The 23,895-nt window shown below is 42.1% G+C and overlaps 2 protein-coding genes across 4 annotated transcripts in view; one reads left to right on the plus strand and one right to left on the minus strand.

The window, feature by feature from the left end:
• Positions 1-3,794: 3,794 nt before the first annotated feature.
• On the minus strand, positions 3,795-13,353 carry AP5M1 (adaptor related protein complex 5 subunit mu 1). Its single transcript, XM_051622687.1, is given in 9 exon segments — positions 3,795-3,969; positions 4,901-4,997; positions 5,242-5,357; positions 5,462-5,547; positions 6,295-6,330; positions 6,332-6,429; positions 7,062-7,276; positions 8,847-9,508; positions 13,220-13,353. Coding segments are annotated over 9 exon segments (1,461 nt in total). The 5' UTR covers positions 13,288-13,353; the 3' UTR covers positions 3,795-3,886.
• A 77-nt stretch (positions 13,354-13,430) lies between these two features.
• The window catches only part of EXOC5 (exocyst complex component 5), a 29,634-nt gene continuing 19,169 nt past the window's right edge, over positions 13,431-23,895 (plus strand). For 2 of the 3 annotated variants that reach the window (XM_051622661.1, XM_051622662.1), the window contains exons 1-4: positions 13,431-13,583; positions 18,187-18,278; positions 21,718-21,865; positions 22,260-22,454. In XM_051622661.1, coding sequence (XP_051478621.1) covers positions 13,557-13,583; positions 18,187-18,278; positions 21,718-21,865; positions 22,260-22,454 — 462 coding nt within the window. In that variant the 5' untranslated portion in view covers positions 13,431-13,556. Of the gene's footprint in view, positions 13,584-18,186; positions 18,279-21,717; positions 21,866-22,259; positions 22,455-23,895 lie in introns of those variants that run through there. The other variant, XM_051622663.1, reaches the window with a different exon arrangement.

The raw sequence follows: 23,895 nt of genomic DNA on the forward strand, positions 1-23,895 counted from the left end.
CCACTGGTCCTTCTGGCCACAGCAATGCACATCTAAGCCAAATGCCAGGTCTTTTTGACACTCTTTGTCCCCCTTTTCCTCTCACCCTGTATCAATGGCATCTGTTCTCAGATCATGTGCTGGAACATCTACTTTTTCTCTTTTTCAGATTGTCCTTTTTTCCTGAGACATTCAAACAATCAGGGTTTGAACGAGGCCTCCAGCACCTTCAGTAATTGCTGCTCCTCAGCCACTGCACCCTCTGTTGAACTTCATCACAGCAAATTCTCCATTTCCTTCCACACTGTGTTGAATAACACAGTCAGGCTCCAAAACATGTTTGATGATGGTTCCCCATTGCCACTGCATTTGGAAATGTCAGGCAGTTTTTACTGTTCAATAGTTTATACATGGACTTTGTATCATTTTAATTTCTTAGAGGCCTGTTACATCAATTCTCTTTGCCAACTAAATGTGCAGTCTCATCTAATAAAGTTGGACAGTATGTATTTGCTTTAAATACCTGTTACCTGGAGTTAGTTACATTATCCCAAAATTTTAATGAAATCAAGCTATTTCATTTACTTAATGAAGCAAGTTCTATACTAACTTCTAATTTATACCCATTATATTTTTGGGGGGAAAAAATGTTGGGTTGACAAGCCAGTATTTCTTTAAGTCCTTCTGGTTATTCATTTCAAGGGTCAGCATGCTGGTTTTCTTCTAGCCCTCTGAAATGTAAAACTAATACTTTTTGGCCACCTCTCTTCCAAGCCCTGGTGCAAAGCCATCTGCATTGATCTCATACAGTTGATATTTGTAAGGACATTATAAATACAAGCCCTTCAAGCAGCAAGCACTCATGGATCAAGAGAGAATTCTTATTTTTTCCATTTAACACAGAAGATCTTTAAGTGATTGTTGTATTATCTTCAAAAAGCTAGTTGATTTTTTAGAGCTAGAGGAATACCACTGACATAGGGCTTAATCACCTTCAGAGCCCACCAGAAGTATTGTTAGATACCACCTCTGCTGTGAAGACCTCAGGCTCACACGACCTTTCAATCTTATCTTCCTAATTTAGTTTTTGAAATGCTTTTTTCTTCTTTTAAAATAGTAAAAAGGATAAAAACGCAGAGAAACAGTGAAATTGTCAGAAAAACTAGCAGGGAACACACAGAAGGGTTTAGTAATTCGTAACTCTTTGAACTCTGCCTTCCAGTGTTGTCTCCCCTGTGTCCCCATTTGCTGCCCAGCCCTGGGGACACCTGGACACATCACTCATTTCTCTCCATGCCTTGTGTTCTGCAGGTCACATCTAAAGGTCATGATGGACCCAAGTTGCTAGCCATCTAGTTTGCTAAGCTTACCAAGTCTACTACTAAGTTTAATTTACTAAGATTGATGAAGCATTCATGAGAATGAGTGTAGCCCTCATGCCAAAAGAAAGGCTTCATCTGACTCTTTCTTCACCCATGTGGGTGTCTCACAGTTGTTGCACCAGCCTGCAGGACTAAGGTGGGTGCCAGTTTAACCTGATCTGGTTTGCTGCCTGGCTCCTTCACGGGTGCTTGGAGAAGACTGCATACTCAAGCCTGCCAGAGAGACCTCAGCCAGACTTTTCAAAAAAGGCAGATGCAGCCTCTGTTCCCCACTCCTCTTACCATAGACCTGTCCCTGGGCAGGGGCAGAGCAGGGCAGCATGAACTTACTACCTATAAGCAGAGTTTATGGAGCAAACTCTTACAATAAATCAAAACAGGTGATGGCTTGCATGAAGTTATAGAAAACTGCTCAGGGCTAGAAGAGAAAACATCACCCACACACTCTCTCCCTCCCTCCAAACCTGCAGTGATGGGTGTGAACAAAGTCATCTAAAGCAGCAGCTCCCTCCCAGTCCTCAGCACTGCAGCTCTCCTGACCTTGAGTTACAGACACGGACAAGAGGGAAACAAAAAGGAACAAGATTTGGGAAAGACCTCTGGCTACTAAGTGCAAGGGGGATTGTCTTCTAACGTGCTGCAAATTTTGACAGTCCCACGGTTTCACAGCATTTCTTGGGGAAAATTCTACAAAGAAGAAGAGCCACTTCTCCATGGAGCTGCTCTGCAGAATCAGCACCTCCCATCTTACTCATGGGTAGGTGGAAAGCAAACATCACACCTTGAAAACCTGTGGTGGGTGCCTGGTGTACAGAACAGGCTCTAAACACTTCCAATAGAGGGCCCCCCTCTCCCCACTCCCATTGTGGTGTTCAGGCATGCAGATGACCATAGTTGGTAGAGTCTGCATTCTGGGCAAAAGAATTAATTCACCTTTTGTCTGCTAATGAGTTGGGACACATCTGTAAAATGGACACATCACCTGCCAGAAGTGGGTCACAGCAAAGCTCTTCTTTATGTTTGCAGAGCAGCTTCAGCTGAACGGCATGTTTCACATGATTAATCCACTCTGTGGAACATTCAACCAACCAATTAGATTACTATCTTAATCTAAGTATTTTTTAAATTATAGCTTAAAACTTTTCTCCTTACATAATCACTAATCTTTATTTATCACACAGCGTAGAGTTAAACAAGAGGTAGGGCAGGAGCAGCCAGCGTGCTCAGTTATTAGATGGCATTCTTCTCTTCTTTTGTGCTGCTCTCCAGGTTCTCTCAGTTTTTCACCAGCCTTTCAGAATTTGCTCATTTCCTGATAACTCTCTTAAAGTCTGTTTCCTGTGTTCCTGCAGACGCCAATTTTCTTCTCAAAATTAGAGGTCTGTCTCTGTAAACTCAGTCCTTTTCCATCTATTTTTCCAGGGAGAACTGCTCAGTGATGGTGTTTTAGAACCTCCAGCAAACTTAGTTGGTTTTGCCTGCTCAGAACTAGTCTTGTGATTTGGAAAAATAGGTTCACACTTCTGGATCCTCACTAACAGGAGCTTTCAGAGCAGTGTATGAAGGGGAACTTCAGTATCATCTCCACTTTTAGAAGTGCTGCTCATGCCCTACTCTCCCTCTTAAAATTCTTGTAAATTATTGACTCCTACATATTCTGTATGAACCTTGTGAAAATAACAGAACTCTTGCTGGCCTAATTGTCCTGTTAACTTGGGGTCTAATCAGATTCTTGTGCCTTCATGACAGGAACAAGATGCTGAAAGCTTTCATGTCCCGTGAGCTTTGGTTTACAAAACCCATGGAGTAACTGGGAGTCCCCCTGGAAGACATGTCCAGTCATACCAGTTTGTACCTGTTTCACTACATACTTATCTTGTACCAGTTAATATTAGAAGGAAATTAAAAATGGTGGCCTTGGGAAGTACATTTCAAATTACCTTCTCTAAGCTGTCATCCAGGTTGGCTCTTCCCAATTACATTTTTCAATTGACTTGTGACCAGTCTTGACTTGTGTCCCATACTTAAGGGGTGGCTACAAAGAAGATGGAGATTCCCTGTTTGCAAGGAGTCACATGGAAAAGACAAGGGGTGATGGGCACAAGTTGCTTCTGGGGAGATTCCAAATGGATACAAGTGGTAAATTTTTCACCATGAGGACAGTTAAACATTGGAATAGTCTCCCAAGGGAAGTGGTGGGTTCCCCCACATTGGACAGTTTAAAGTCTCAGCTTGACAGGGTGCTGAGCCATCCCATATCAACTGTAGCAGTATCTAGAGAGTTTGGATCAGATGATCCCTGAGTTCCCTTCCAACCTGACATTCTGTCATTCTATGATTCATCCAGGACTAAACAATTTAAAACCAACTTAGGTTTTTAAGAGAAGTGACTTCTTTCATTTTTCCTCAAAATAAATTTTTAAACATACCAACTACAAGCACTGAAGATTTATTTTCACAATATCATGACATTACTCTCTTTAGTTGTCTGTTTTAATTAAATACAAAAATAATTCACAAGAAAATTAATCCAACGAGGCTTTGTACACCATAGGTGCTGGTGCTTTGGAATTCCAGATGTAGTAATCAGAAGAAATTAGTTCTTGGGCTAAAAAAAAAAGAGAAGAAAACAAACAGGCAAGAAAAATAAGCATTACAGAGTGTCTTGCAGTCAGACATTCTTTCATCCAAGTTAAAGAGACTACAAATCCATCCTTACTAGTTTACAGAAAAGGTATAATGGCTTCTTTAAACTGTAAGACTCTTACTATTATTTGAAAATAGTTTCTGATAATGAGATGTTTAAAGTCTCAGCTTCAATTACCTTTACTAATGTATCAGTCATGAGCTTGAAATTTAAACAGAGGTTAAGTCAAAAGCAGGTGGATGGCTTGTTCAATGAATATAAATTGCATGCTCCATATAAAACATTCAGCATGAAAATGTTCTTTTTTGGTGTTATAATTTAAGACTGGATGTGATCTGTCACAACATTAACAGTGGAGTTTTCAAAAGGCACTTACAGACTTCTGCTAACATGACTGACAGAAGTTGCAACAGATGGACAGTTGCCAACTCCACTGAGCTGCTCAGGCCACCTGTGAGATGCATGCCCAGAGAAGCTGTGGCTGCCCCATCCCTGGAAGTGTTAAAGGGCAGGTTGGATGGGGCTTGGAGCAACCTGGTCTGGTGGGAGGTGTCCCTGCCCATGCAGGGAGGCTAGACTAGGTGGTCTTTAAGGTGACTTCCAACACAAACTAGTCTGTGATTCTGTGAACCTACGAAATAGAAGATCAGGAACTGTGTCCTTACCCAATACACACATGACACCTCCGACAAAAGCATTCTAACCAAGAGGCCAGACTATGGAGAGGCATTCTCTGCCCCCCTGGTAAATGTTCTGCCATTAGGCAGAGCACAGTAAAACATCTCAAGGTGAAGAGTTGAGAGCCCAAGAGAGAGCCTGACTTTGTAACTGAGTAATAATAGCTTTCATTTGGAAGTAGGTATTAAATAAATTACATTTTTAAACAACTCACATGCAGTAATTTTGGGTTTTCCTGGTGCAAAGATCTGAATAGAATGCTGGTCTACATAACATTCAGTTAGTGTGAAATCTGGGATCCTAAAATACATCTGTGGAAAGGGGGAAAACATCATCAGATGCAAATACTGATCACCTGTGTTTCATGCTCTTGGTGTGCAAGGATGTCAGGTCCTGCAAGCAAGAAAACAGAAAACTCCATGCTGGGCTAACAAGCCAAATGTTAGCCAAAGGGGCTAACAATTATGTCTGACAAAATCAACATCTCTTCATAGCCAATTTAAGATAATAAACACATGACTACTAAGGCCTCTTTTCACAGAGCCTGTGACTTACTTTCACACAAGCAGTATTCCCAGTGCAAACATAATCCGTTGGGTGCTCTTTGCCTGCGGTGCCAAAAGACACAGTTCCTGTCAGGGAAACTTCCAAAGACTTAGGGAACTTCTGTCCTAAAGCCAGAAACAGCATCTGTAAGAAATGATCCAGCTGTGCCTACAACTATTGACAACAGGCTGGGGGAGGAGGTAAGAGGGCAGAGGGCTCTTCTGCTTACCAATGACCCAAACCAGAAGGCTCTTCTCTTGTGACAAATCCAGTTGGCCATAACTAGCTTTGTATTCTAATTGAGTGATTGGGCCCCTGCAGTGTGACAGAGGAGAAATAAAACCATTGGAATGAGCATCACTGATTATTTGTTAACAGCCCTTTTGTTACAGAAAGCAACGAGCTGCTGAAAGATATGATTTATGTGCCTACAGACAAATCATACCTATCTGAGCACACCACTAATTTATGGAAAGAAATTACAGAGCAGGAGGAAATCATCATGGTCTTAACCTAGTAATCATAAAAGAGCTGTTGATATTTTACTGTCTTCCCTTGATTGATAGTGTTTTACTAACACTGTGATCAGCATCAGCAACTTTGTATCATTTCATCTTTAGATTTTCATGATAATTATGGGACAGCATAGCCATGGCAGCTGGCAGAGGGGCTTACATGAAAATGGTTGTTTTAATTTTAAATAACTGTATTTTGGTAAGCTGATCTGTAGCTAGGATTAGCAGTCTTAAGGAACAGGTAACCCTGGGTTGCAAGTGATCTTGAGACTCAAGCCACCTGGAGGATTGTGGCAGGGTTTCATGTGAAAAAATACTACAGGGAAACAAGATGCCCAACAGAAGTATTCAGAATGTTACCCAATATTCTGGTGCAACTCTGTATTCTGGAAATCACAAGAATTCCAAGGGGGCTTCCTGAAATTTGCAAGGTTGGTGTCCATGTAGTACTTTGATGGAACATAGTCTGTTCTATTGACTCCTGATGGGCTAACTTCAGGAAGATCAGAGAAATGGAAGAATGTATTTAGGATTTTTTTATTCTTACCTGTTGAAAAAAGGCAGACGAGCTTCACAATACTCAATTCTTTATGCTCTCATGAAGTTGTAAATTAACAGTTATTTTTAACTGTGATCCCTCTTCAATGAGTTGGTAACATCCCAAAATTGGTGGAACGGGAACCTGGAACAAAACTACATTCATTCTCAAGATAAATTAACATCATCATCATAAGATCAGTTATATATCATTTTAATTGACAAAGTACTTTAAAATTCTTTAGTGTAAGAGTGGGGAGACACTGGAGCAGGTTGCCCAGAGAATCTGTGGCTGCCCCATCCCTGCAAGGGTTCATGGCCAGATTCATGGGGCTTGGAGCAACCTGGTCCAGTGGGAGGTGTCCCTGCCCATGCAGGGCAGATGGAACTAGATGATCTTCAAGGTCCCTTCCAACCCAAACCATCCTGTGATAATATGAAAAAATAACAAACATATTAATTGCTGACTGCCAAACTCTTTAGGCTCCTTGCAATACACAGATTGGTGTTATATGCACTTGACATGTCAGCCTGGATATATTTGATCTAATTCAGGCATCATTTAAAGTAAGAGCAGCCATGCCAAGTAGTCAAGAGTACTGGCACCTCCTGGATATTGACTCAGATGACTCAAGTCCTGAAGTGCCTTCCAAGCAGTTTATTATGTAAAAACCATGTTACCCCCCTGTATCTGACTGAGGATCATTCAGACCTGTTCAACAACACAGATATTTTTATTCCCATGTGAGGGCTGGAAAGGGTCAGGGATGTTATTACCTGGGAAGTGTAGTAACACAAGTTGAATGAATCTGAAGGAGGAATGAAAGGAAATTTGTAAGGTCCACTGTGCATGGAATCATCCAGTGGCTTAGCACTGCTGGACAGCAGCATGGCAGGGTCAACAGAGGTCACACAGTGATGGACCACGATATCTTGGAGAGGAGGACCATTAGTTGGGATATTCAAGCTGAGGGTTATATTAGGTGCAGACCCTTTATGTCATACTTGAAAAAACAAAGACAAGAAGTTACTCTGGAGAGTATTTCCCTCAAGTCAGAATTAGATGTTAAAAAATGGAATATAAGCATTAAACAAAACAAAAAAAATCAGACTATCATTTTCAAACTAGATTATCATTAAGGTCCCTTCCCACCCAAACCATTTCTATGACTCTATGGTACTGACAAAGACAGTCAAAGCCAAGTCTGTTTCCCACTTCTGTAGCCTTTCCCACAGCTCAGCAAGCGATACAGTCACAGCCAAACACCTCTCAACTGACGAGTACTCTTTAGCAAGAAAACAGCAGATAAACAAGCCAAGGACTTGCTGTACAGCCTCATCGTTATGAACGTTACATAAACAGACTCAGTGATAGTCTAATTAATTCAGTTACTTTTACAACATCTGCTTAATGGATTCAAGCATGCTATTAATGGCCACTGTGGTCCCATGTCAGTGTTCTCACAGCAACCATGTGAAGCATCCATTGTCTGGTCCCGCTGTGTGCCAGCTCAGCAGTGCATGATTACACCAGGGCTTTCTTCTTAAGCAAGACCATCCATCCTGCAAGATGACCTAGAAACTTGTCCCTCCGAGAGTAGGAAGCTGTTCACCCAGATAATCCCTACCAATGTGGCTGGTTGGAAAACAACCCAGTCTTTGGAAGTGCAGTACTCAGGTTGGCTTCCTTTGGAGATGAGTATCCCACCTCTTGCAAACAATTAAATTGCCATGATTCTCTTTATTAGTATTTTCCCCTCTTAAAGCACTGGCAGTTACAAATATATTACACTGTGATAACACAGTGTGCTTCCTAAGCTTAATTCAGGACTAAGAATGTTAAACTCATCAACCATAGAAAACAAAAACATGAATATATTTCCTACTTATTATTAATATATTCAAGATTCCCTATTTTTAGTAATAAACAATGAAAACTACTGTTTAATACTAAAACCATTGTCATATACAAAAACATTCAAAATAATTATACAACCAGTTTCTTTCACCACAGTCCGTATCAACAGGTCTTACATCAGCCAAACAAACAGCATTTGTGGATTCAAAATGTTGTTGTAATAGAATAAAGTAGGAAAGAAGATTAAACTTTCATTTGGTAGGAAAATCAATTAAAAATGCTCAAGTAGAGACACTTGTGGAAGACTCATTCAGAAATTCTATTTCTAATCATTATTTAACACATTGTTTATTAGCTGGAAAGAACCCATTTCTTGCCTCTTTAGGCAAAGACTCTATGACATTATTTCTCCCTATTTCCAATAAAATAAGAAAAATTTGGGAAAATAGATGCAATGTAGCTATGGATGGAAATTTAAGTCCCATAAATAGTTACTGAAAAAACGCATGAAGTATGCAGGGAAAAAACCAGTAAAGATCAGAATAAAAAATGTTGGTAGCACAGCAGTCTAATATGAAATACCTCATGACACTTTGAAATAGTACAATATTAGAAATTTACTGCTCACACACCCAAGTAAAATGCCATGAGTATTTACTTTCCCAGTTGTGTTTGCATGAAAAATACTTAGGCCAGACTTGCACCAAAAAATGCTCTCACCTTGCAGTTTACAGCTCCATAAACTTGCCACATGTCCACAACATCTCCCTCGTCATACTGCATACACTTGACCTTTTCAGTGATACAGACATTAACCTGAGGTTTGCCTTTGTAAGTGTTGGATCTCCAAGCTGGTTGGTTCTCATCTGCAGGCATCTCCTGAATGTCATCAAATGAGCTGTTTAAGCTGCGAATGTTTGTGTTTAAGGGGGTGCCAAGGGGACAGGCCTGGATAAGCAGATTTCGAAGCTGGCCCATTTTTGCAGTCATCTCAGCTTCATTTTTCCAACTTGGAGAGATGTAGTCCACAATGCCCAACAGAAGAGCCAGACCTTGCGAAAGCCCAAGAACAGTGAGGAGGGGTGGCCGTGGCTCCAAGGTCTCCTCAACTAGTAGAAGACATGGATATATCAGACCACTCTTCTGAAAAGCAAGGACAGGTCAGAGGTCCCCTCCTTCAGTGTGAACGGAATACACTGACGAATGATTGATTCGAGTACAAGTATCTCGATGCTCCACAAAAATGTGGTCATCTGTGAGTCTCAGTTCAAACAGCAGAGCTTTAAGAAAAGCACTGTCAGATGGTACAGGCACATGTGTTGACCCGTTGAAGGTCTCAGCACGTACCTCCACAGTGGGGTAATGCCTGGAAATGAGAGAGTCTTAGTGCTACTCATCTTCTCCCACCCAAAATATCACACACCAAGAGTCCACAGAAGCAGAACTATGCAATCCCTTCTCTAGCAGTGACAGAATGCAAAAGCTTTATAAAAATGCTTTTGATAATAATAAAAAAATGTCATCCATGACATAATCAAGGATGGGTTTATCTTAGATATTCAAATAACTCCCAAAGCCCCCCTGGTCCTAAAAGTAACCTTGTGCAAGTGGAGTCCAGCAGTGTCCCCATGGAAAGTGAGAGGATCACCATCTAAATATTTGTCAATAAAACTACCTCACGAGTAATTAGGATTCATTCTAGCAGGTGGATTTTTACTGGAAGCATTGAGCAAATATATTAATTCATTTTTTAAATAAAATGTGGACCTGTCTACCCCTCCTGTTACAAAAAGGGATAGGATGTGTAAACAACACTAATGAACCCAAGCAGGACTCACATCAGTGCAGTGAGACTTCAAGAGTGAAATATTTCTAGGAGGTGAGATGACACTGAAGGTAAGTTTTCAGACACTTAGAAAACAGATGTCCCACGTAATAAAATTCATGTACCACAGCTTTTTGCCTAGATATAGCATGCTACTGCTTCAGCTTTGCTACTTTACTAAATTCTGTAATTTACAAGACAGTATAATGGAAGTTGTTTATATATAGGTTTTTCAATGCTTTTCTGAGCTTACACCATTGATCTGCTTCAAGAGATTAACAAGATTAACTAAAAATCTTTACAATATTTTAAATAGTTTACTGTACATAAATCAAATTGTTCCAGCAAGAGCTGCATGGCTTTGGGGGGAAGAGAAATGGAAACTTAACACTTTTATGACTGTTTAATCATATTAATTTGTTTTGAGTATTTCAGATATAATCATGTCACAGACACACAGGGGTTTCTACATTTTTAAATTGTTACTTTGCATCAATATATATATATTTAATTTCAAATTTTCTAGATAAAATGTTTGAGAAAAGTCATAGTAGCTGCTTAATGCTACAGCTGGGATTTTCTTCTTCTGAAGCAGTGTTATTTTTTAAATGACAGGGGGATGAATTTCTTCTCAAGCTAACCTAGATATCAAGAGGAACCGAAAAGTTATCTTTTCATAAATAACTGGGAAAAGAAAAATTAATACTTCCAGGAGACTTCCTGAGTCTCTCTTGCACTAAGTTTGTTGACAGGCTAGCTTTTCTACACTCTCTTTTGTGGACTCCCTTAGCAGTTATCCATAGACTCTCAAAATGCATATAACAAGTTACTTGCCAGGCAATTAATTAAATCACTTTATGAATCCCCTTAGAGCAGACCTGTTCTCACATTTGTTTGTGCTCAGAGCCATGCTTACACACAAACATGGGACAAAGACCACACAGATACATAAATGCCTTCATTTATTCCCCTTTTATACTATCTTTTTAAAGACACAGTCTGTTTCTTAAATTGCCATGGAACCTGTAATCCCAGGAGTGTGCTACTTTTTTTTATCTACGACCTCCATATGTAGCACTTCTCCTCAACGCTTGCTCGGTTCTTACCCTGCTCCCTCTAAGTCCCACCTACACCATTTTTTGTTAACTAGCAGAATCTCTTGCTGGAGGCAACTGTTTCCTCAGGCTTATTTTCAGTGACACTGCTTTTTTAATCAGGCATTTATAGCTTCTTCTTCTTCTTTTTTTTTTTTTTCAGTAAGGAAGAAGCAAGCACAGACAGGGAGAAGCCAGAGCTACGAGATCTGTAAACAGGATGCAGATGACAGTGAAACACCTCCCTCCAGACTCATATCTATTTTGAAGGGCAGGAAAACAGGTGGTTTTGCAGTTCAAAAATCTATCAAGACTTCCAGAACAAGGCTGTTGACAAGAGGCTACATGTAACCTTGGTGAGCACCTCCTATTTTTGGTCGATGTTTTAAAAAACAAAGGAAGAGGAGATACTTCAGTCTAGTTTTGTCTTCCTTATACCCCAATCTGCCTGTTCTATTTGCTGAAGCTGTCCCCACACCACAGCAATCTTCTCTTCCTCCCACTGAATCTCTCCAGCTTTAGCTGAGTCACTAGATGATTAGTTAGCCCCTCAGATCTCAGTTTTTCATGACTGCCTTCTAGAAAGTGATGAAAACTGAAAAAGATGAAAGTTTCCAAGGATGAATGAGCTTTGGCGGTTCAAGAGAGCGACCATACTTGTTGCCTGAATTAAGTTATGATCAGCTCAAAAAAAAAAAAAAAAAGAAAAAAAAAAGGTGGAATGCTTTGATGTCCCAGATGTCTTCCCTGAGGTTAAAGATCAGGGCTCACGTATCTCCAGCTGAGCACATAAGTCCCGAAACCAACAGTTTCCATGTGATCCAGCATTCTTTGTATTGTCTGCGAGCTTTGTTGAATTTAAGGTCAGTTAGGAGGATAAACTTGGGGTTTCCACGGCCCTATTATTCCCTCTGGGAACTTGAAATATCCAAGTCTGGAAATCACTTGAAAGTATCAAGTATAGTTTGCCCTTTTCAAAGGAGCACCACTCCTTGTCTCTGCCGCTTGCTGTGTGACAAGTCACTTCACATATCCCTGTCACCAACCCCCCCCCATCCTCCCTGGTGATTACACTCTCAGATTTTTTGGGACAAGGCTTTCTCTTTCTCTGTGTTTGTCGAGGGGAGGCCTCATCTCTACTTTTGTAGGTCATACAAGGACTATAATGCTAATCCTAAAACAATCAGAGGAATGTGCAATGTAGAGCTCTGTCTGCACCTGAAGATGGAAGATAGTCTCTTTGCTCTTTGGGGTTTTTTTGCCTCCTTCTAGGTTCTCTCTTCAGCTTTACCGAATTCAGTCTAGGATTGCAAAACACATCTATTCCGTGAGTCTCAGTAATTTTTTTTATTTCCTTCTCCCCCCAGTTACGTTTTCCTCTCGTTCTTTGGAATCGAATCCTTTGAAATGACAGGGAGCAGAGGAAATGGCAACAAAATTTTGCCAGACCAACAAAAGCAGCCTGCCTAGCCCAGAGTCTTCCTTGAAACTCTGTCAGCCCTCTTTTGGGTCGCTAACTTTAAAAAAAAACAACAAACCGTGTTGAAATAAAATGGAAACTTCCATTTGTTACTGCTACAGGTACTTTTCGTTCAGTTTCAGAACAATATGAAGAGATCACAAGCAAAAATCTAAGCAAAACGAAGAGATGCTTTCTACTTTGCCCACTTTTTGGTTCTCATTTGACAGTATTTCACAAGCACCACCCAGTTCTTCTTCGCGTTAGGGCAGAGCAGACCCAGGTCAAACCTTGACAGGCACTACCGTGAAGAGGAACGGAGAAAGGAAAGTCGTGTGCGAAACGCGGAAGCTGTAAAGAAAGCCCACACCACCCAGGTTTAGCTAAAAGCGCGCTGTCCGAACCCAGAAATTCTCCACATCGTGCTCAGAAACGCTCAGCGGCCTTTACGAGGCATCATCAGACTGTTTCCGTGGGGTGTTTTTTTGCGGTCCTTTCGGCACCCCGAGGCAGCCCCGGCTGCTCTGCCAACACCGGCGCAGCCCCCCCCCCGGCACCGGGACCGGAGAGGCCCGGCAAGATCCGCAGCTCGGGGACAGACCAGAAACCAACACACCCCCCCCCCCCCCCAAGGCCGGGCCCCCGAGGGCGCCGGGCCCGACCTGACGCGAGGCCTCGCGGCTGCCGAGACGCCGTTACCTGGAGAAGGGGACGGTGCCGCCAGCCCCGGGGCGGTGCCTGAGGAGCCAGAGCGCCCGCAGGGACATGGCCCCGCTGCTGCTGATGCTGCCTGGCCCGGCCCAGCCCGGCCCGGCCCGGCCCGGCCCGGCGGAGGCGCGGCCGCCGCCCTGCGCAGCTCCGGGCCCCTCCCCGCCGCCCGGCGCAGGCCCCATTTCCGGCGGGCGGAGGCGGCGCCGCGGCGGCTGCTGCTGCTGCCGGGACACAATGGGCAGCAGCGGCGGGGCGGGGGCGGCGGGCGGGCGCTGAGGGGAGCCCCCAGCCGCCTTCTTTCCTCCCTCCCTCCTTCCCTGCCGCCATGGCCACCACGGCCGAGCTCTTCGAGGTGGGTGCGGGCAGCGCCGCGGGAGGAGGCGGCCGCGCTGGGCCCGGGGCTGGGCCGGCCCGGTGCTGGGAAGGGATGCGGCGGCCTCTGCCCCGCCGCGGTCGAGCTGCTTGCTCGGGCGCTGAGGCCGCGGGGAAAGGGGGACGGGGCCCGCCCGGCCGCGGGGAGGGCGTGGGCGGGAGGCGAGCGGTGGCGGCACCCCCGGGGGTGATGCCCCGGGGAGCGTGCGGGCTCTCCCTTTCCCTCCGAGCAGGGTTTTCGGTGCCTCTGAACGCCGGGGCCTCCTTCCCCCGGGCCCTGGCAGCGGGTGGGGCGCTGCCCCCGGGCACGGCGGGGGTCACAGGCCGTGGCAGGCCCGGCCGGCCCCGCGGGGGGACCTGCCTCTTTCTCCCCGGGGCAGCCGCTCTGCCGAGCCCCGCACCGTGCGCTTCTCCTTCTCCGGAATAAGGAAGTAACTTTGCCCTCCCCGTAGCCGCTGGGGAGCTGACAAGAGGCTGAGTCGCTTGCCCGAGGCCCTGCCAGGAGCAGGGCAGGGATATAGCAGGAGTCGGGCAAATTCTTCTCTCCCGGACCGCAGCCTCTCACGGTGTGACCCGTAACAGAAAGTGTTTCTTCCCGCTTGCTGGCGCGTGGGGATGTGGCAGCCTCACCAGGTGTGCTCTGTTCTCATCGAGGCAGTCGAGAGCTGGGGGTTCCTTTGGTGCCTTTAGCGCCGGGACACACGTTGCTCAGCCTTCGGGAGAGGTCTTCCTGTTTCTCTGGAAGGTCCTCTCTCTGCGGCTTACATAAATGCCTTGTGTGCACTTGTGTTTATGAATCACTGGTATGACACATGAGTGTTATGACTCACGTCTTTTGGCTTGCATGGCTTAAAAAAACAAAAAGGAAAAAAAGGCAAGACTAACATACCATGTTCTGAGTAGCTAGATGCCAGGTTTTATACCCTTACTGCACCTCTCCAGCTGTTCTGGGGGTCCATTGACTTCTCACTGTGATGACAATGCAGTTCTGTTCTTCATGGGGTGCTGAATGTGAGATAACTTGGATGTGGAAAGAAAGCTGTATGTTTTGGCTGCTTTGGGTCGTACAACAATTTATTCCATCTTACAACAGCAATGAAGATGAAATTGCAAAGTAGGTGAGACCTGTGCCTAGAGGTAGGGCTTGGAGTTATGCTTTCCAACATGGAAACCAGAATTTCTTTCTCTCCTGCTTTTCCTTCTTTCTGACACCAAAGGCAAGAGAGGTTTGTTTACAATCAGTAAAGTGATGCTGCCTGCTCTGTTAGTTTGAAGTTGCTGCCACGAAGCTTAGAACATGAAAACATGCTTATTATGGGACTAGCCCCAGGCTGCATGCTGAGGGTAGTGTTGTCCTGCAATGCTTGCATTGAAATGTGTTTCAAAGTCAATTTTAGTATAGATACCTGACATTGTGTAGAAAGACCTCTGGAGGAAATGGTCACAACATGGACTCAGTTTTCCCTGATCTAACTCAAACTGTAATGTATCAATGATTACTTCTAAACTGGATTTTAATGTAGCTAGATCCAGTTTAGTTTCAATAATAGAGACCAGATCAAACCAGGTTGTATCATCCACTTCAGGCATATCTCTTAAATCAGTAGTATTGGCTGAATGGATAGAAGCACAGTAATTCATCTAGAGCTAGAAGGAAGTTCAAAGAAGAAATTGACTGTTGGGGCTCATCTGATAACAGGCAAGGGACTTGCAAATGACATTTGTAATAGCTGGTATTCAGCAGTTTCTGCAGAAAGTAATTAATTAAACTGTCAGCAATAGGTAACCCTCTTATCTAGATAACATTAAAAAAGAGCAAATGTATATGGAAGACATGATATACAAACAAAAGTTTTGAATTTGCACTGGAACCTGTGAAATCATGTCTTGAAAAGACACAGCTGACCTTCATTTGTTCTGTATAGATTATTTTAGCACACCCTTTGTGGAAATTTGGAAGAAAAAGCTCCTTTTATTTCTCTGTTGGTCATTATTCTACACATAATAACGTCTGCTGCGTTTACTGTTTCTTAAATAATACAGACCAGAGTTCATAGGATTAAAAAACTGAAGAACAGTTCTTCTGTATAACTGGTTTTGAAAAAAAGTATGTTTTCAAGGTTATGCCCCTTTAAAATATTGCTACACCTGCATATAGCAGTGATTCTGCCATCATTTAGGTCTAACTAAACCTATTAAGACTCTGCTGATGTGTCAAGTAGTTAAAACAAAACGCAGGTTTGTAATTTTTGCAGAATACGTTGCAGAAGGGGAGGGGCAGAATGGGAGACAGGCTGAGCCTTGTGGATGAGGGGGATGCACTTGAGTCCCTGCACTGTGGGAAGGGCAGGGGAGAGGACTGAGCTGCTGGCAGTTCAGTTTAGCTTTGTGGCTGGTTGGGTGACACCAAGCTTAGGGTCAATCACAGGGGTTGTTGCCACGTGCCCAGCTGGTTTTTGGGATGCAGGGGAGGGAGCTGCAAGTGCTCTGTGTTACACCTGCTCTTGAGGGAGCTTCAGAGGAGTATAATGAATAGAGCAAGATTGGCATTATAATTTTTTTTTTTTGTTAGTCTAGGATATGTATATCAGATTTCCTTAGGAAGGGAGACCTTAATAGGCATACAGAAAAACTTTGTGAATGTAGTTCTGCAAAAAAAAATCACATTCAAGGACATTGTATGTGTATGTGAATTATCTTTCAGTAGGAACACCTGAAGGGAGGAATGTAGATAGTGTTATGTATACACACAGCACAACAGTAAAGAGTGCACCTTTTATGTAGGGTTCTTCCATAGTGCTGTTCTCAGTGTTGGTATCCCTGTAACTGGAGTGGTACTCCAGCTGAATTGCAGGATCTTCAGAGGAAAAGTTGTGGTTGTGTTTTTCATATAAAGGAGAAGTGCTGTGAAGAGCCATAAGGTAATTAGGAAGCTGGAGGACTCCTCTGAAGGGAATGTTCCTGTATTGAATGGCTCCTTTCACCTATAATTAAAATTGCAGTAGTGTTCCCAAACGTTTAAATTTGAAGATGACATAAGGAGAGAGTTTATGCTTGGTACGAAAACATCATGTTATAACTTTTTATGAGAAGGATCCACTTAAAGGAGACAACATTGTGTATCAGGAAGAGCTGGGTTAAAGAGATGAGTGACTTGTAGAGGAATGGTTTGTGTGTGATATCACCCAGTTATTTTTGAAGCTTAATCAAGGAGGCTGAGCAAAGCACAGTTACTCTGGTCAGTCTTTGAATAAGGAGCTATGGGGTGATCTGTTGGAGGGATGAAATTTCTGTCCTGTCTAGCAGGGTTCAGCTCATTGGAAAGGATATTTAAAATACTTTTTATATTTTTGTTAAATGGCTGGGCCTGGCTGAATAAGGTATAATGTGCTTCCGAGGAATGGCAAACCTTGAACTAGCAAGTTCATTGCTTTTTAATAATTTAAATAACACTATAATTACGTTTTTCCCCTCCCTATTACCTCTGGCAAGGTTTTAGACCTATGGGTACAGGAACCAATTTGAGACCTGTGAGACCTCAGTGCTCCTTGTAACCTGGGCTTGAACACTTCCAGGGAGGGGGCAGCTATATCTGCATGCTCTTAGGTGTGCTGATGTTAGCACCTAAACAATTCTGCTAGGTGACCAATGAAACTGAAGTGATAAATACCATTTTTTTTTAAGAATAGGTCTTGGACTATGTTTTTAAGATTTAATATTAACTATTCCCCACTATGTGGAGAAATGTTTGAATGGATTTAAGTATTAGGCCAACTGAAATAGGAGCTCTTGGTTTTACAATGAGGTCTCTGCCCTCAGAAAACGTTGTTGAGTGGAGAAATAATCTTAACTCTTCACCATTGTGAGTTATTTGTATGGAAGACCCAGCAAATATTATGGAAGAAACTTGAGTAATCTTGTGTTTTGAGCATCACTCATGCCCTGTTTTTCCTTCTTAGGGAAGTCAAGTTCCTAATCTGTTTTTCTGCTTGCTTTTTCCCCCCCTTTTTGTCTGCTCTGTTTCTGCAGCTGCAGTTTGATGTTACATTGTGTTCAGTGGCAATCTCACATTGTTTCTGCCAGAGGACAGTGCCTTGGTCAGTTCCACTTGTGATACCATGTTGTGAGGGGCACCAGAGTTGAGCAACTGCAAAGAAAACTTACTTTGCCACATAATTTTTTAGATAGCTTGGTTCTCCTATCTGACTTGCTGCACAGCTGATGGTTGGGTCTCCTGATGTGGTATCTCAAATCAGTGTAACTCCTGTATGGTTCAGACACTTTGTAACAACCCATAAACTCAAGTGGAAATAAGGGCATATAATTTATGGCAAATCCTTTACGGACCTGCAGCAAATTCTTTGCTGGTAGCCTGGCAATCTCTAGGTGTTCAAATCCACCATATTTAGACTGGTGCTCTCTAGATGAAATATGTAAATATAAGAGGTGATGGGATAATTGTCACCACTGTACTTGCTCTTGGTTGTGGTAAAGCTTCTGAACTCTTTCAAAATATGTGTAAGCAGCTGCTTAAGGAGCAACCTGCTGAGGCTCATTGTAAGGAGTTTTCATTCTGTGACTAGGAGCCTTTTGTGGCAGATGAATACATTGAACGCCTGGCATGGAGAACACCTGGAGGAGGTTCCAGAGGTGGAGAAGCTTTTGATCCGAAAAGGTAAAATCAAATTGCATAATAGTCAAAGTGAATGTATCTCTAATTGTATTGTTTTATTACACGTCCAACAAAAAGCCTGTATGTAGTGTTGGCCTGTGTCCAAGGAGGTTTTCATTTGGGAGAATTGCTAGAATTTGTGACCATGAGCCAATTATTCAGTACCAATTATTCAGTACCAAGAGTATGGAAAGTCTCTTTCTGATTTAGACCTTTTGAATGAAGGAGAATTGTCCTTGTCAGACATGAATGTTCCAAAGCACTAGAGCTGCCAGATTAAAATACAATATGAGGCTTCACTTCTGTGATAGTTAATGTAATAAGTTTCTTGCTAGTTTAGCTCCCTGAGCTGGCTTGTTGTAAGACCCAGTAGTCTAGTCCTGGTGCCAAGTAAATGGCAGAAACAAGAAGGATGGGAAGAAAGGCAAGAAGATGGCAAGGTTGACTGAGATTGTTTTAAATTGAGTTGGTGTGGTTTAGTCTGAATCAAGAGAACAGTTGCTGCTGCTGAAAGGAGATGGACTCGTGCTCCTCTTTCTTTGCTCTTAGCTGCACACCATGATAGGTCATCTTGAGCTAGCTCTAGGCACGTGAGCTCATCATGAGCTAATCTCACTCACTAAAATATCAGAAAACTAATCTGACAAGAAAAAAAAGCATAACTTTTTTCCTGTTGTGTTAGTGATTTTGGAGGACTTGGAAAGCCTGGGTGCAGGTGCAGAGATTGTGTATCTGTGAGCTGGTGGTGAGAAGGAATGTGGCTGTGGAAAGGAACAAGGCTAGGGTAGGGGAAGTGGGGAAGGAAGAGGTAGTGCAGGACCCTTTTGTTTCTGGTGAGCTGGTTTGGCTCTTCTGAGAAGCCTCACCCTAAGAACTTACTAGGCCAGCATCAGGTGGTATGTTGGTAACTCGGATGCACAGTTTTATCCACCAGTCAGTGTTTAAGCTTCTGTGCTCCAAACCTTTGGATCTTCTGTTTAGGAAAGAGTGACTCTTTCAAATAGTGCTACTTTTTAGCTTTTGTACCAGTTATTGGTAGTCTTTCTAGAGACATTTTTCACATGATTATACCTTGGGTGATGAGGTCAATCTTCTTCCTGTTGTGCTTATTGGAACACTGTTGAGCTAGCAGGGTCAACAACATGTTTAGCTACCTGAATGTTAATTCACATGAGGGGTGTATAAATTCAAAGTACAATAGTTGGTCCTTTGTGGACTTGTCATCCACATGAACTGATTCCAGATTGAGATTATTTGTAGTAACCTGAGATAGAACTCTTTAAGAAGTTTAGGAATTACTAACTTCATAGATGAGCTGCTGTTATTCAAAAGCAAATATAAACCAGTTAATTAATATGGGCAAAGGACATTCCTTCTGGAGCAGTCTGGCTATTTGGAGCCATGCAAGAAGAGGAAGGATATTGTTGGAGTTCTAGCAAGATACTCAACCCCTGCCCTTCAGTGTGGGGGTTCTATGCTATGCAGAACTTTGTGTGATTTAGGAAAAACTTTGCTTCCTGTCTCCACAGTGGTGCCTGGTATATGCTTTAGTTAGTGATTTGCACCAATACCAACTCAGTTTAACCCATCTTCTATGTTTCTGCTGGTTTGCTTGTGGTAATTTTTGTAATGTGCTTTCCTGTTTTTTGGAATGAGTGGGAGAATGCTGCAACAGTAGGATTGTTCTTGTGGGATATTCTACTATTGAGCAGGGAGCCAAAATTAATATCAAAGAGAAACAGACATTTTTTTGTGTTTTTTCTTGTGTGTTTTTAGAAGATGATGCTTTTGTTTGGTAGAAATAATGCTGGATTTCTTACTTCCTTCTGAGAGACCTGACCAGCAGCTACCTCTGACTTGAGCATCCTTTCCTTTCTCACTATACTGAGTACAACTGCTGAACAAGTGCTGAGTTTGCACAATACCTGTTTAAAAACCAAACCCCAAACTGAACTAAATCAGCTTGTTAAAATGAATGGAAACTAGCTGCACTTCTCTAGGCTTTTATTTGGAAGTATGCTTTGTGTCCCATTTTCATTGTATTTTAAAAATACTTTTGTAAACTGAAGTCTGTTTCTTTTAGTTTTCTCTAGAACCTAATGCAATGTTCTTACTCTGGGGCTTCTGGCAAGCAGGAAGAAGTAATAAACATCTTCCCAAATGTCTTGAAGTCACTTATTGTTTTCAAGGTATCACTTGAAATAGGTTTTTAGACCAATACTGTGAGCAGTAAGGCAGTTTACATGCTCCAAGCAGCAGGGTAAAAGCCAGTCTTTGTAGCAGCAGAAGTCAAAACTGAAAATATAGTGATCCTCCATGAAACTAAAGGGAATCATGTTAGTACCAAGCTTTAGATTATGATCAAGAGAGGTACTGTAGTTGTTACTGGGAGGGAGTCCCGTGAGGGTAGAATAGCAAGTTCTGATTTTTCCTTCTGGTTGCTGAGAGTCTCTGGCCTGTGCGTGAGGAGCCAGGAGAGGAGCAGTGTTCTCATTCTGCTTTTCAGCAGCACTGCAGGTTAGAAGGGCTTCACATTCACACTATATCTCTGAACAGACTACATGTGAAAATGTAGATTCCTGAGTAATTTAGGTGTAGCTCCATGAAAGGGTTTATATCCTCTCCTCTTCTGCTTTGACACTAAACCTGGACAGCAGAGGTCTCAAATATTTCATGTTTTCAGCTATTGGTCTGAGTTTTATGTCTGTGGAGGATCTGGGACTAATCCGTTCCCTGAACATCAGTGACTGGGATGTTTAGAGAAATATGAGCTTAAAAGATGACTGGAATGGTACAAAATGGACAAAAAAGGGAATGAGAAAGACATTGAGAGTGGAATGAAAATGAATAGAGGAAATTTTAAGAATGCATTCAGATATACTGCTTTTGGGAAGAGTAAAATGTGAGTCTGAAAATATAAAGTGATGGGAAAGGGCAAAAAAACCCCACCTTAAGCCATCATGTATTACAGGAAGAAAAGAAGTGGAGTCAGGAAGCAACATAACCAAAGAATTATGAGACTATAAGATTGTATTCATTGCCTATTAATAGGATGCTGATTTACAAGTTTACTGTAATATGTACAGTAGAAAATATTTTCCTGGTCTAGCATTTACATGGAGGGGATGTGACCTCAGTGCTTTCTGCCCTGATGAGACTTATTTAGGGAAGATGGGGATATAGGGATTTTTGTACATGTGGCAGAGCCACATTTCTGAGTCGTTGGTATTTAGGTATTCCCCTCTCCCCTCACCTACCTTTTATGTTATCATATAGTTTTTATACATGGTATGATTTGGTTAAAAAAAAAATAGCATTTGTAAGTTAGATATGATATCAGCCTTGTAAGGAAATTCTTTTGTTTGAGATTTTTTGAAGCTGGCTGCAGAAGACAAAGTCTTTTAAACTAAAGTCTGTGTTACTGCATTTTATTTTAAATCAGATTATTGGAAGAATTTGTAAATCATATCCAAGAATTACAGGTAATGGATGAAAGGATTCAGAGGAAAGTGGAGAAACTAGAACAGCAATGCCAGAAGGAAGCAAAGGAATTTGCCAAGAAAGTACAAGAACTGCAGAAAAGCAACCAGGTAAAACCCAAAGAGTCAGGACTAAGCTGTGCAAGTTTTTAAAGTGTCACGTGGTCTATTAACATCTCTTGGTACAGTGTGCTACTGTTTGAGATAAAAATAAAGAGGGTTTGATGGAAAACAATTTCCCCTGTCAGAGGGGGCTTATCTGCCTGTTCCATTAATGAGTGTTAGCTATTCTGAAAGGAGCAAACCTTCACAATAGTTTAAAGGAAGACACTAAACTTTCAACAGTTGTGTGCACTTAATTAGTGGTTCTGAGTAGTTCTGAGACACAGCACCTGGAAATCTGTTGCCTGCATTCACTGTGCTTCTTGCTGAAGTAAATCTAGTGTTTCCTTAAGTACAGTAAATGGAAAGCCTGAGTTTTGTGTCCGTGTCTATGTTCTCCCAGGTTGCCTTCCAACATTTCCAAGAACTGGATGAGCACATCAGCTATGTAGCAACTAAGGTCTGTCACCTTGGTGACCAACTGGAGGGGGTAAACACACCACGGCAACGGGCTGTGGAGGCTCAGAAGCTGATGAAATACTTTAATGAGTTTCTGGATGGAGAGCTGAAGTCTGATGTTTTTACAAACTCTGAAAAGGTAAGAGCTGTCAGTGGGATGAAAGCAGTTCAAAGCAACGAGCAGCACTGCCCTAATTACAAGCTGCTACCATGACTTACCATGGTCAGACTTCAAACCAGTGAGTGACTGACTTGTTAAAGTTTCATTGTTCTGAAATGTAAATTAACAACACCAGGCTGCAGATTGCTGATAAAGCATTTATATTCAGGGATGCTTAATGTGGCAATGTTGGCATTTCTCATTTTAGGAAATTATCAGAGATTTGAGAGGTGCTGGGAGGGCAACTTTTAAAGGGCTTATAATATCTGCCTTTTTCCTTTGAACCCCTTGCCTCAGATCCACCCTGTAATGCAGAACATTTCTGAATACAACTTCTTTGTGAAACTTTACTCTGTTGGGTCAGTCCACTGGCCTTGGATACCTTTTTGTCACAGCATGCCTTTGAGCTTTGTATAGTCCTGTGGTTATGTCTCCACCCTCTGAATTTAGAGGAACCAGGCACGAAAACTTCAAAGTAATTTTGAAGCTTTTTTTTTTTTCCCTTGTGCTTCAAGAGTATGTTCATGAAGCAAATATAATCTGAAAGGTGTGGCTAATAGAAATGAAAGAAAAGTGTCTATGTGTAAGCAAAAGAGCACATATTAGTTTTCCCTGTGCAGTTTGAAAGATAAGATGTTGGTCTGGGGGTTTTTTTTGAGGTGTATCCTGAAAAATTTTCCTGTTCTCCTTAAACTTTGTGCAAGGGTGTGATTGTAGTCAGGAAAAATTTACAGTATGTGGGAACAGCAGAAACTTGGTTTGCACATTCAGCAAAAAATACGTGCTTGAAATGCAGCTCAAAGGATCTGAGAAAAGGTTAATAGTCATCCCCTCTCTATTGAGCTGAAAGAATCTCTTGGGAAAATGAAAAAACCCATCATTTAATATAGTTGTATTCCCAATAAGTCAATTGCATGGTGACTTTTGATTCATGGTCTGTGGATATATGGTAATTGCCAGTTGATAGTTTGCCCTAATCAGAGAGGCAGCACAGAATAACTTCCCTGACTTCCAAGGAAAGCAGAAAGATTTCAACATAACAGAAGTTCTTCTATGGATAACCTTCTCCAGTTCTGCAGAATTCATTTTTATTTCCTATGTAGAAATAAACCATGCATTTTAAAATATTTAATGGCAGCGTGGTGAAAGCTTAAGTGAAATAGAATGATATGTTGTCTGCTGAAGAGTCTCATAGACTTCAACTTTCACTTTAAATTAGAAGTATTGTAGCATTTTATGTTGGAGAATCTCAACAAACTGGTAGATAAATAGGGTGAATCTAGAAGCTGGTGAACAAAGTAGTCTTAGGGATAAGATACTCAGCAAATTTGGATGAAGACAAGTATAATATAAGCTAGAAATCTTGTGCCAGTCTACAGAGGAAGTGTGTGGGAACACAAACAAGGTTTTCTGGATACAA

The sequence above is a fragment of the Apus apus genome, chromosome 5 (assembly GCF_020740795.1).
Source record: "Apus apus isolate bApuApu2 chromosome 5, bApuApu2.pri.cur, whole genome shotgun sequence".
Lineage (NCBI taxonomy): Eukaryota > Metazoa > Chordata > Aves > Apodiformes > Apodidae > Apus > Apus apus.